This window comes from Drosophila mojavensis, unplaced genomic scaffold, assembly GCF_018153725.1.
Source record: "Drosophila mojavensis isolate 15081-1352.22 unplaced genomic scaffold, ASM1815372v1 contig_231, whole genome shotgun sequence".
NCBI classification, from domain to species: Eukaryota; Metazoa; Arthropoda; class Insecta; order Diptera; family Drosophilidae; genus Drosophila; species Drosophila mojavensis.
The window spans coordinates 197,180-210,259 of record NW_025318772.1 but is presented as its reverse complement, the minus strand read 5'-3'; the positions used below and the strand labels follow the sequence as shown (position 1 = coordinate 210,259).

Genomic DNA, 13,080 nt, shown 5'->3' with positions numbered 1-13,080 from the left:
TGTGTCAGTGTGTGTGTGTGTGTGTGCTACTTGTGAAATTGCAGCTCCATTAATTTTGATATAAAGCATATTGATTTTGTTTATGATCGCTTTGTTTTGCCCATGTGCTATAAATTCAGCAGATAAGCTGAGACATGATGGCTATTTTATGACCTTTTCCAACACTGACAACACATATTAAAAGCTGCTGGCAAATTTTGAAGAAAAATCGATATATATCTATGTGGTTGAATATGCTGGTCTATGCACTATAAAACGCTTTAATAACGATGAAGGCATCGATGGAATTCCAGTCAAACTATTTTGGAAATACCGCTTTACAATGCCAACAGTAAAATATTTTGCTGGAATTTCTGAAGCCAATTACAAAACCTTTTCCCCTATTGACAAGCTTTGTATAAAAATTCACTCGAATAAATGTATATGTATATATGTTTCAGGGAATGCCTAAGCCGCCTTTCATCGTTGATAGATACATTTTTATTGGCCAATTACGACTAATTGGTGCATACGGTAAACCTCTTAAAGACCCAAATGACAATCACAGCCCGAGTCGGCATCATTGAACGCAAATTTAGCCGCAATTCGAAAGAGCATTTTATGCCCAACTTCGAATGTCATAAAGCAACACAATGGCCACATAAGGTGCTGACAGGAGGTCGGGCTAGAGAGCTTGTGTGTGTGCGGGTGGGATTGGGAAGTGCTGTGAGGAGAGAAGGGGAGTAGAGGAGCGGAAAGCCAATGCAGTTTTGCTTTTAAATCCGCACATTGCTGTAAAATTTATTGATACACTCTGCTTGCAATAAAAATTGATGGCAAAAACACATTTACACTGACAAAGCAGGAGGCAGCAGCAGCGGGCGGAGGTAGCGGCGTAGCGGGTTGACAGCTATAATTTTTCATTTCATTGTTTTGTTTTTGTTTTCTGCTCCTTTCCTTTTTGTTTTATGTTTTTTTTTTTTTTTTTTTTGAGCGAGAGAGTCGTGGGAAAATTGCGCGCGAATGCGAATGGATAAAGTGCGCCGACAAAAGCCAAAGTAGCAAAAGGCAGCGTCACAAAATTCTTTCTATGCTGCAGAAGGAAAATTCGTGAAAATGGCAGACGGAACTGGAAGCGAATTTTTTATATTTATTTCGGCGGAAAAAAAAAACCGACAGGCGAAATGCGCGAATGGCATTGGAAAGTGGAACAGCAGCCGGAGCAGGGCGCAAGGATTCGAGAGACAGCCACTGCGACAGCTGAAAACTGCAATAAAACCAAAAACGGACGGAAATGAAAGCACAGAAATAATGTCCCTAGCTAAAAAGGAAAGTGAAAAGTTTTCCCACAATCAAGCAAAAAAAATAAATAAAAATAAAAATAAATAAAAATAAATAAAAATGAAGACAAAAATAAAATAAAGCTCATAAGTAAAATGCGCCCAACAAAATAAATAAAGCAATGGAAAGCGAAATGAAAACAATGTAAAGCTGCCCAAGAACCAAAGCAAGCCGCTGTTGATTTTATTTTTATAGCCATAATTTATAGACGGACTGCGTGGCGTATACGTAACGTAGCTGCTCACGCACATTACAGTGCTTAAGTGTGGCCGAAAGTCTTAGTTTTCCTTTTGACCCAACCAAGACTCAATGGCCAATGCTGCAGTCGAATGGGGAGCCAATCGGCTGGGCTTGTGGGTGGCAGAGTCATCGCAGGGGGCGGCCTGGCTGGCATGCAAATCATTTTTAAATGCTAACAAATTTCGGTCAATTTATTTGGAGCTGCTTCAGAAATAAATTACACCAAAGCCGCAACCGCTTGGAAAAAGTTATGAATAATGTTTAAAAGAAAAAAAAAAAATGGAGACCCCCTGCCCCTTCCCTCTGACCCGTCCTCTGTGAAACGCAATGGCAAATAAATCAATCTTACGCCCAGTGCCAAACCAGGCAAAGCTAAGGCAAAAGTCAATGAGGCTGCGGGGCTGGGAATTCGCTGTAAAACTCTCAGCAAAGCATAGGGTGAAAAATCAATAAAGATATTTTATAAGCACGATATAAGCTGAGGTACTAGTTATTAGTTATTGGGGCTGCATGGAGGGGGCTGAACTGTAAAGTTTTTGCCCCGACTCGCGCAGCAAGCCCCGCTATGACACACAAATCCAACAGAATTCTTTATGGCCGCCCATCACTTGGCTCCAAGCTTCTCTGCTCTGTTCCTCCTCTCTCTCTCTCTCTCTTCCTGTTCCCCTCACTCTGTCATATTTGTCTGCTCATTTGCGTTGCCTTTTGCTTCCCCATTTTTTTTTTTCCAGCCGTCCTCTGTCTCTCGCTTGATCATTTACAATTCAACATTCGGCCGGAGCTCATGAATTATGTTCTCATGTTTTGCCTTTTTTTCTGCTTTCACTTCTGCTGTGTTTTTTTTTTTTTTTTAGGTCTGCGGCGACAGGGAAAAGTACGCTAATAGCTTCTTATAACAGCAATGGGGCAAGCATAAATTTCCTCTTTTTGCTGTTTTTTTGTTTTGTGCAATCCAGATTTTCAGTCAACACTTTTCCAGCGAAAAGCTCTAAGTAAAGCCAATTAAAGGGCCAAGTTAAAGCAATTTTGTGCTGAATGGAGCCGTGATTAAGCCGCCGGGCGTGTGGGAGGCAGGAGGCGGGAGGCGAGGAATCGGCAGCCTCTTGGCTAAGTGAGTTAACCGTTTCAACATGAAGTGCACATACGATTGAATGTGACTATTTGCATGCGAGCACATGGCAAATGCAGGCGCTGTATAAAAAATGCCAAGGAAAAAATAAAAATAAAAATAAAAATACCCGTGTTAGCCCACAGGACAAATGCGTGTCAAACCAAAAAAAAAAAAAAAAAAAAACAGGCGCAATTTATGCAACCAGCTGCGGCAACACTTGCTCTGGCCAAAGAGTTAAACCAATTTGGCAGCCTGCATGCGATATTGGATTAGAGCCTGAATACCCCATATATGAGTTAGTTAAATGAAATTCATCCTGTTGTAACCGGCATAGAAAATCTGAATGCGAATTCCGCGCATTTTATTTCTCTCACATTGTTTATGCATTTTAATAAGTGGGATGAAAGGGTATCTAATTGGCGACTTTACGCACTTAATCCAATTTGTTCTCATTTAATTTAATATTTTTAACTCGGCACTGCAATTGAACTGCGCTGCCAGCAATTGTAAATGTGTGCCAGCCCCTGAGGACTGAGCTCGAAAAAAACAGCCAGACACTCGATCATTTCAAATGTTAAGTATATATGCTCAGGGACATACATGTGTGGACATGAGCGTGCAAGCTCGCACATGTCTGCAGTTGAGCTGCAGCTAAAGTGCTCCATTATTTCATTGTGATATATTAAAAAATATATATATAATAATTAAATACAGTTTATACACGTTCTACCTGTCAACTGTAAGCAAGACCTATTTTACATGGGACTTTCTTATTGTCTCTTCAGCTTTGTAATAAGCATTGTCTCAGGCCTGTCAGCCCAACTATTTCTAGACTAGATCCATTCCATCGACTGGCATTGTCTGGCTCATGTCGAGCATCTCGAGACAATGAAGGGAAATCTTATATAAATGAAGCAATTACTTATTTGCTTTTCATCAACTGGCCAAGTTTCGGCAATATACTTAATCATAAGTGTATAAGCTGAGGTCAGGCAAACTTTTGGGTTATCTGAGTGCAAAATAAAAGCTTTTAATTTGATTAATTAGCCCGCAAGCATTTTGGGCACTTTGTTAATTAGCTCGAGGAGCGGCATTCACTAATTAAGTAAGCGCAAATAAACTGATTGAAATTGTATTTGCAATCGGGGCAATAATCATTGAAATGCCTTTAAATTATAATTTCGCATTATGGTTAAAATACACTTCACAGTTAAAGCAAACTTACCAATTGTCATGCAGAGGATGCTGCCAATGAGTAACTGTGCCAGCTGCTTGGTGCGATGTGGCTGTCTGCTGTTGGTGAAAGTGGTCCTGGTGGTGGTGGTGGTGGTGGTGGTAGTGGTACTAGTGGTGTTGGTGGTGTTGCTGCTGCTCATGCTAGCGGCGTCTATTCGCATTTTGGATCGATTTTTCCACAAGCGCAGCATACTGCGCCCTTCGCCTCGCCTAGCCAGAGAATAATGTTCGCCTACGCAGAAATAATGCGAATCTTCGCACTTTCACTTCTATTTCGCTGCACTGGTGGCGGAGGCGGCAATTGCCGCGCCAGAGATATGTAAACGCATTTAGCACCTAGCCAAAAATAAAATCAAACTTTATTTTCGCTCTCTCTCTCTCTCTCTCTCTCTCTCTCTCACTTTGACTGTCGGTTTGTATTTTCTGCTGACGCTGGCAACACGTGGCGTATACGCAATGTGCAAGGACCTGGTTTGTGCACACGTTGACGGAATTCGCCAAATAAAACTTATTCCAGTTATATATATATATATGTATATGTATATATGCAATATAAATTGCTAACTGGAGCCGAAGAATCGACGCTTTTTTATGGGACGGCTCAGTCGTTGTCGCTTTGATTTTATGGTCAATTTTATGGAGCTCTGATGATAATTTTTGCATACGATTATTTATTTGTTTATTGTTTTAGTTTATCAGTTTTGATCTATTGCTGTTGCTGTTGCTGTTGCTGTTGCTATTGTTATTCTAGTCTCTGCTATTTTCATACACACTCCATTTGCTGCTTTGTAAATAAGCCTTGGCCCAATGCCATGTTCGGCTGGGTTCCACTTGAGCTGCTCGGCCGAGTTGTTATTCTTGTTGGGAAAACAACATCTGTCAGGTTTGGGAGCCAATTTCGTATCCCTTGGACTCGTGCCTGTCTGTTTGTGTGCTGACGCATTTATCTGAAATGAAACAAAGGCCAATCAGGGTTTTTAATGTAGCGTTAATAGTAGTCGAGAATCGATTTATTTTTGGACTGCTAAATGCCAAGTGATTTACTCTACTTAGCTCTATTGATGGGCGTCTGTCTGTGTGTGTGTGTGTGTGTGTTGGGTGTGGTCAGCACAATCTCATGTCTGTGTGCGTGTGTGTGTGTCTGAGTATTATTGTAGATAATTGCTTTTGCTGCTCTCGTGTTTAGTTTTGCGCTCAATTAATTATCTCAAGTTGCGCCATTTGCGGACTTAGTGATCCCAATTGGCCCTGCCACATGCCGCAGCTAATGCAATTTGTATTGAGCGCCACAACACATATCACTAAAATGCATCACTCCATTTGTATTGCCGCTTATCTAATTAACCCTGAAACAGTTTAGAGTGCGGCCTCACAGCAAATTAGCACAGCTGCCCTGAAGACATGGCAGAGAAATTAATATTATAAATGCAAATAAAATTATTCATTATTCAATTTAATTTTCAAGTATTTAATACGCAATTCGTTCTCAAGGTACCTGTTCATATGAATCTCGACATTTTTCACGTTAATTAACGATATAATTGGGCTCTGAAAAGTTTCGAATCTCATTACTTGATTCAGTTGCGCGTTGTCAAAGTGGAATTTTATTTTTTTCTTTTCTTCGGAGTTTCATATTCTGTTAAGAGCAGCTTAAAGTCGTCCAATGGCTCAGGCAACGTCCGTTTCGTTGACTGCAGTGGGAATTATGCTCTTTGAGCTACTCAGAGGCTTACAATTTTATTTTATTTTATTATTTGCGATGGGAAAAAAAAATGTGACTAAGAAAAAAGTGCCACACAGAAATTCATCTTCATAATTTTGCGCACGTTACTGCAAACTCATCTACATAAAAACGCACACACACACACACACACACACACATGCCATAAGTAGTGTCTGTGTGTGCAGCAACATGTCAGCGAAAGCGAAAGGCGGAGGCAGTCATGCTAAAAGGACATTCGCAGCAACAGGAGCTGTACCATCCACATTTTCCAGTATCAGCGCCCAGTTCCCTGGCGAAGTACCCCCCACTCCGCCACTTGCAGACCCCTCGCAAATGTAGGCCACTGGCAAAATGTTGACTTTAATGTTGCTGTCGCTTGAAATTTATGCAGCTGACGGTCACAGCTCGTCCCGGCTGTCAGCCAGCACAGAGAGCCAAAAGGGCGGCATGAAGAGGCGGTGCGTGACGGGGCGTGGCGTGGCAGATCCTCGCTGCTGGCAGCGTGCATCCCGTTCGGTGGGCGGCGCAGACAAGGGGGCGTTGCACGAGAGTCGAGCGACCAGTGGAGCGTGCATTTTTCACGAAAATTTGAGGCCCCAGACACATCTGAAGATTTATGCGGGTCGCTTAATAACTCACACACATACACACACACACACATGCACACACATACACACAACGATGAACGTAATTAAAAAGTTTGTCTAAACAATTCTCTAATTAAATATTATTTGCCAGTCGAGGCCACATTGAGCTGTCGTTGTTGAAACAGAGTTTTTGAATTCCTGGAATAAGTGTATAAATACGTGTGCATGGGTGTGTGTGCGTGTGTGTGGGTGAGTCTGTGCTTGTGTCTGTGTGGATGTGGTGGAGCTTTTATGGCTTGAATATTAATGACTTGACATTTAGCTCGATGAAATTTGTGCTAAAGTTTTCGCAACAGCTATGCCACAAATGTTACTCAATTCGGTTGTGTAGTGTTTTCTATTCGTCCCCCCGTCGGACTTGCCTGCCAGTAGAAAATACCATCACAACCAGCAACGAAATGGCAACCACATGACCCACTCCACTGCGCCAGCCCCCACCCATAATAGCTTAATGGCGAAACCACCAAGTACACAGTCGAGCAACTAAATTGAGCAGCTCTTACTTATTCCAAGTGAACAAAGTCAAACATTTCCAGCCATTTCACGACCTTCAACTATTGAGGAGAGGCTGCCGATGAAAAGGAGTAGCTGAGGTAATGCGGCATGTGCAATTAAAGCAAACAACATGCGAGCTCCAACATGCCCGGACTTGCCCTGACTTCAACTTGGTTTCAGCATAATTAAGCAATAATGGGTAAAGCGAGTGTCAAATTTTCGATTGGAATTTAAGCGGTTTACAAATGACAACGAGAACGAGAGAATGAGATATGTATACATATATCTATATATATATATTTATATATAATTTTAATATTTTTATATAATTTTTATTCTATTTTTAATTTATTTTTATTTGTTACATTATATTTAAAATTTATTTTATTTTTATTATTTACATTATAAATAAACAAATAAATTAAAAATATAATAAAAATTATATAAAAATATTAAAATTATATAAAAAATTGGTTATAACTAATTTAGCTCTTTATTCGTCTTATTATTATTATTTATTTATTATTGCATTTAATTGTCTATGTCTATAAGATATTTGAGTGGAAACCTTAACTACTTCTTCATATCAAATAAGTTCTTAATTAATTACGCACATGCCAGTATTTATATGTACTTAATATAATGTGCAATCAAGAACTATTTGCCATGCCTTGTATTTAGTAGTGCTTCATTATGCTGAAGTCTTTCACTCTTCAGCAAAATTAATTACATTCATTAAAGTCCTGCTTGAATTATGAATTGTTGCTCCGACTTGTTTTAATAAAAGTGTAGTTATATTGATTAAATTGTTCAGGAAAACTAAAAGTTGCAATTCAAATTCGGTGAATGAATTCTGCTTCAGTTAAAGTTTGTTAGCCATTTTTGAAACATTATATACAGTTCGCTTTCAGATAGTTTCGCTTTACATTTTCAGCTGCAATTTCCCATTGTTGTTGCTACATGATTCTTTTAGCAATGTACTTTTCTGCTGCGACGCAACGCGTTGGGCAACTCTCGGGGGAAATTTATCTAAATGTTGTTTCAAAACTTCAACTTGGCTGAGAAAGAGCGTGGAGCACTCTGCATGCTGCCAGTTTTCGCACTCACTCTGAATCTGTTTTTGCCTCTGCAGACAGCGCACATCGGACAATGCCTGCTCCCCGCGCACCCTAACGCTTGATTTGCCATCATTGTGGCTCTGGCTGTTGTTGTTGCCGTTGTTGCTGTTGCTCTTGCTGGGGCACAACATGTAGCACAGTTGACACAACTAAAGACATTACACAACAGATTACGTGTATGCCGCCGTATTTAAGTGTGTGTGTGTGTGTGTGTGTGTGTGCTCTGCTATTAAACTGTGCTACTCTCACGCACAAAGTGCTGAGCAGATTTACAACAACAAATTTTTATGTTATTGGTGTGAGAGAGCGTTGACGACCCAAAGCCCCATCTAACCTTCCTCCCGTCTATCTCTCTCTCTCTCTCTCTCTGACAATTCTCAACCCTGCACTGGCTTATAACGAGCTACATGCTGAGCGTGTGTGTGTGTGTGTGTGCGAGTGTGGATGTAGTAGTTGTTCGACCTTCGACTGAATTAATGTTTTTATGCCCCAAACCCCATAGGCTGCCAAACTCCATCTCCACTGGCGGCTGCTGCTGTTGCGAGATGCGTATCTTGGTCAACTATATAGGCACATCTACATACACAAGCATATGTAGGCAGTGGGGAAGGGAGGGGGGCTGGTCCATTCTTGTTGTACGCTATATGGCATACAAACATTTTGCACAAACTTTATTCTCTGACATGGCCCATGTCTGTGTCTGTGTCTATGTCTATGTCCATTCCGCTGGCACGTGCAACTGTCCGCATTTGAAGTCGAGACATTGAGTTCTGGCAAAGGAGTCGAGCACACACACACACACGCACATACACACACTCGCCTGCCATGTTGTTGTCCGTCGGTTTGTCTGTCTGCTTGTCAGTCTGTCATCATGTCGAGAATTTGTTGCTTCGCTCCATTTATGTATATGTATTTATATAAATATATATACATATATGTATATATATCTGTCTTACTTTCATTGTGTTACTTACAAAAACAACTTGCAAATATTTGGAGGAAGAAATTGCAACTGCTCCCACAGCTCATCTCGGCCGAGAGCACCATTTGGAGTATTGAATTCATCAAAATTTATTTGATTTTAAGACACTTTAAAGTCAATCAGCTTTCTCTTTGAAAATGTGCTCAATTCCTTCTTTTGCAGCTCATTTTGGCTCCTCGTGCTATTTTTGGACTGGCTTGCGCATAGCTAATATGCGTCAAGCAATCAGGAAATGGCATAGTAGAGCAGCTCTGGGGCTGTTGCCACGCCCACACAAGCTATGCTTAGAAATAAGTCATGCTCTTTATGAGAGGCAAAGGAATAACTGTGTATATATCTTTCATAATCCATAAGAGCTGACCAAAGCCGAGCCACAGATAGCTGAACGGTGAGCACGTTCGCCAAAAACTTTAGCAACCAGCACACACACACACACACACAGACAGAAACATTCACACACACACACACCCACCTCTGTACCAATACTCCCACATAAAACTCAATTTTTTCGTCTTTTGTCTTCTAAGCGAAAATATGTCTGAAGAGGTCAAGCGAGTGGATTGTGTGGGCTGTGGGTAGTGGGCTGTGGGCGTGCCGTGCGAACTGGCTCGGCCTGTACAACTGGGATACAAAACGTAAAGTCTATAAAAGAAAATATTGCCCCAACGACTCGAAGAGCAGCTGCCGCAACTGATGCTCAACTCTCTGCAGCTAACGACGGACGGCAACAACAGCAACAAATAAAACAAAAATAAAGTCGACTATAAAAATCTCAGGTTTATATATATTTTTTTCTTCTTTGGGATCAGCTTCGGTAAATGGACACACTTTGCAGCTTTAGTTGCTGTTGTTGTTGCTGTATTTGGCTGCTGCTTTTGCAAAATTAAGTAGAAAGCTTAGTCAAGCTTAAAACAGCTTTAAAGCAACTAGATCTCTAATGGTATAAAACTTAAATAAAATGTTGGTTCAGTTTGCAGTAATATAGTTCCATTCTTAAATAAGATTTGCATAGCTAGGTTGTGGAACTACGAAATAATAATAATAATTATTTTCAAGATGGGATTAAAAATGTAAGAAAAAAATATTGCTTCAATAAATTTTAATCAAAATTTGATGTCAGGGCATTTATATTGTTTATAAATAGTTGTAAACATTTTTCCTTGTCTTACAGCGTATCTCCCAGTGCAGCAGCACCACCCAGCCACCCAGTCAGTCACCAACCACCCCAGTAGATTTTTGCTGATAAATCACAACATGGCAAGGTAGCAAATGCTATAAACTTTGATCTCCTAATAAATTGCATGCACTTAATCATTTCCAAAGGCCTAGAACTTTTAGTCTGTAGTTTGTATATATTTTGTATATACACATAAATACCTGTGTATGTGTGTGTGTATTCAGCCATACTGCGTGTATATGTCACGTATGTATGTGTTGCTGAGCTGCGGCATTTATTCATTTGCCAAAAACTTGCACAGTGAAATATTGGCTTATAAACTTAATAAAAATTTAATTTATGGCAAGTGCTTTGAGGCAGGTTGCGTATGCGCAGCGTTGGCCAAGTCAGCCGAACGCTCATTTGCTCTGAAACGCACACCACACCCAGCGCACCCAAAGGCTCACATGTAATTAAGTTTCCCCCCACAGGCAACTAGCCCCCGACAAGCCCCACTGGCTGAAGGTGTTTAGCTGTGGGCCGGGACGTGGCTGAAGGTTTCCACTGTAGCTTGAACGGGCATGAAGTTGAGGCCAATTGCTGAACTATTTCGGTTTGGTTTGGGTTTTTGGCTATGAGCAGGCCATTCATGCTGTTGCGTTCTTAAATGCTGCATAATTGCATTGCACAGCAAACAAGTGGGAGGGAGATAGATGCAGGATGCAGCGCTATCTAAACGAGCCGGAACTGGAATTCTATATAGAAAATGCACAAAATGTACAAAATGCGCACATATGCAAATTTGCACAAAATTCAAGCGAATTTTAAACAGTGCAAACACACACACACGCAGACACACACCGACACACACACACACACTCACATACACGCAAATGTGTATCCGGATATAACTTTAGTGTTTGTTTGACTGCTTGCAACTTAAGCTATATTTGTATGCTTTACACAACAACAACGACAACAACAGCAATAGTGGCAACAACAACAATTGCAACAATAATGCCGCAATATCATGTTGAAATACATTTAGCAGCATTGAAGTGCAACGACTTTCGTATCTGCTGATGCTGCAAAGCTTTTGAATTAATAAATCTTTTGTTTGCTAATAAATTTGCAAACATCTTCGCTGGGTGTTTATTTATGTCTTTTATATGCTGAACACGCCCACTTCCTGTTTGGCCCTGCTATCGGCCCCAAGTATAATGTCCTTTCCAGCAGGCTAATTATGCACGAAAGTGTACGCTACAGTAATTTATAGCCTATATGCATGCATATCAATTCTGCCTTTGTTTGAGGAAATGTCGTTAGTGTAAAAATCAAAGCCGACTCACTGCAAGGGATATAGGTATTTTTAGTCGTTAGCGTTAAGATGTTAGTGCAGAAATCAAAGCTAACAATATTAAGACAAGGCTGGGCTTAGAGAGAGATTTAATTGTTAGACTGTTAAGTTTTTAGTACTTAAATCTTATAGTAGTTGAAGTCATGCACAAATTTCATTCGTTCTCTAGTCTCTAGTTGTGTACAACGATGGGAGTTAGTAGAGATTGCGACACCGACTTGATTAAAATCTGCTGCGTGTGAATATCGCGTGCATAGCCCTTGAAGAGCATCCGTTTCTTGCGATCGTCCTTTTTGCGGATCACCAACTGGCCCAGGCCAAAGGCCACGACGGCGCCCTGATAGCGATCCAAGGCGATGGCCGGCACCATGCGAAAGATAAGGCCACTCCCCTTATTGGCATTCTTTGGCACGAGAACGATGCGCCGTAGCTTGTCGGCCACGTCGAGGATGAGCTGATCGTCCACTCTGAGGATGCGCCCGCTGTTGTCGACTGCGCTGTGGAATAGACGCCGCATGATATTCTTCATGTCCATGGAGTATGCCTTGTACATCGGCACGCCCTTCTCCTCTTCAAGGGCTCGACTCAAGCTCGATTGGGGCACGTCCATCTCGAAGAGAAACTCCTCATCAGCAAAGTCCTTTATTGTGGTCGCCACAGTCTCTACCCGCACGCAGGGATTATTAATGTCCACATACTCTAGACCGTCCTCTGGGGGCATCAGCCATGGCAGACGGTGACGGAAACCGTTTAACATGAGCTCCTCCGGTTTATTCATTTCTAGATCGAATTTCCTCTTAATTTTATCTGAGTTAAATAATAATAAGATTGAAGCTTTCTAGCTTTCTAACCACGCGTTTTGAAATCAGCTGTATTTGCATATTCTAGAGATGGTACTCATAAATATAGGCCGCCATCGATATATGCAACCTGTAACTATTGTTAGATATTTCTGTTGAGATCGATAAACATTTATTGGAAATGAGCCGATATTAATTGTATGACGATTACTATTGGCAAAAATATAATTGGACTGATATACCGATGTTTCGTATCTTATAACTATCAGCACAAATATTATATTAATATGTATGTAGACTCCATAAGAAAGGCTAATGCATTGTCAATCATGTTGGGCGCCCTTAAGTGGGTCTAAATATACTTTCCATGTTTTATAATAACCACAAGGTCCCTGAAGAAGACGTTGAAAGTAAAAGTTTGGGACTTTTCACACATTGCGCTGCGACTTCCATTTAATTTTTTATTTTTTGGCCAAGCTGTCAACTCTTTACACACATTATTAAAACATTTTCCCACGGGTGTCAACACTATGAGCCGCTCGACAGCTAAATTGTTGGCCGCGCCCGGCAGCCCTTCCATCGGGGCGCTGCGAGGATCCCGAGACGCCGCACCGCAAACAACGCTTTAATATTTAAGTTGGCTTGAAAAATGCAGAAGCCAAAAGAGAAAAGGCCAAGTCAAAGACAAAAGCCCTAGCCGTGGGCCCAGTTAACGGGCGGTATGCAAAACACGATGAGGGATTAGGCTGCGTTTTGGGTCTGTGTAGACATACTATATAGGGGTTGCCAGCCAAATATGCGTGGGGGCGTGGGGCGTGGGGGCGCGGCACCTAATACAGCACAGCGATGCCAAGCGGATTTGAGCGCGTCATAAAAGTTAAAGGCAAGCCAAACA

General features: G+C 41.2%; 1 protein-coding gene across 1 annotated transcript in view; it reads right to left on the bottom strand.

The window, feature by feature from the left end:
• Positions 1-13,080, bottom strand: part of LOC6574462 (hemicentin-2) — a 72,202-nt gene that overhangs the window by 36,574 nt on the left and 22,548 nt on the right. Inside the window, exons 2-3 of the mRNA XM_002000472.4 lie at positions 4,309-4,854; positions 3,897-4,243 (exon numbers count right to left, since the gene is read on the bottom strand). Coding sequence (XP_002000508.2) covers positions 3,897-4,098 — 202 coding nt within the window. The 5' untranslated portion in view covers positions 4,099-4,243; positions 4,309-4,854. The remainder of the gene's footprint in view (positions 1-3,896; positions 4,244-4,308; positions 4,855-13,080) is intronic.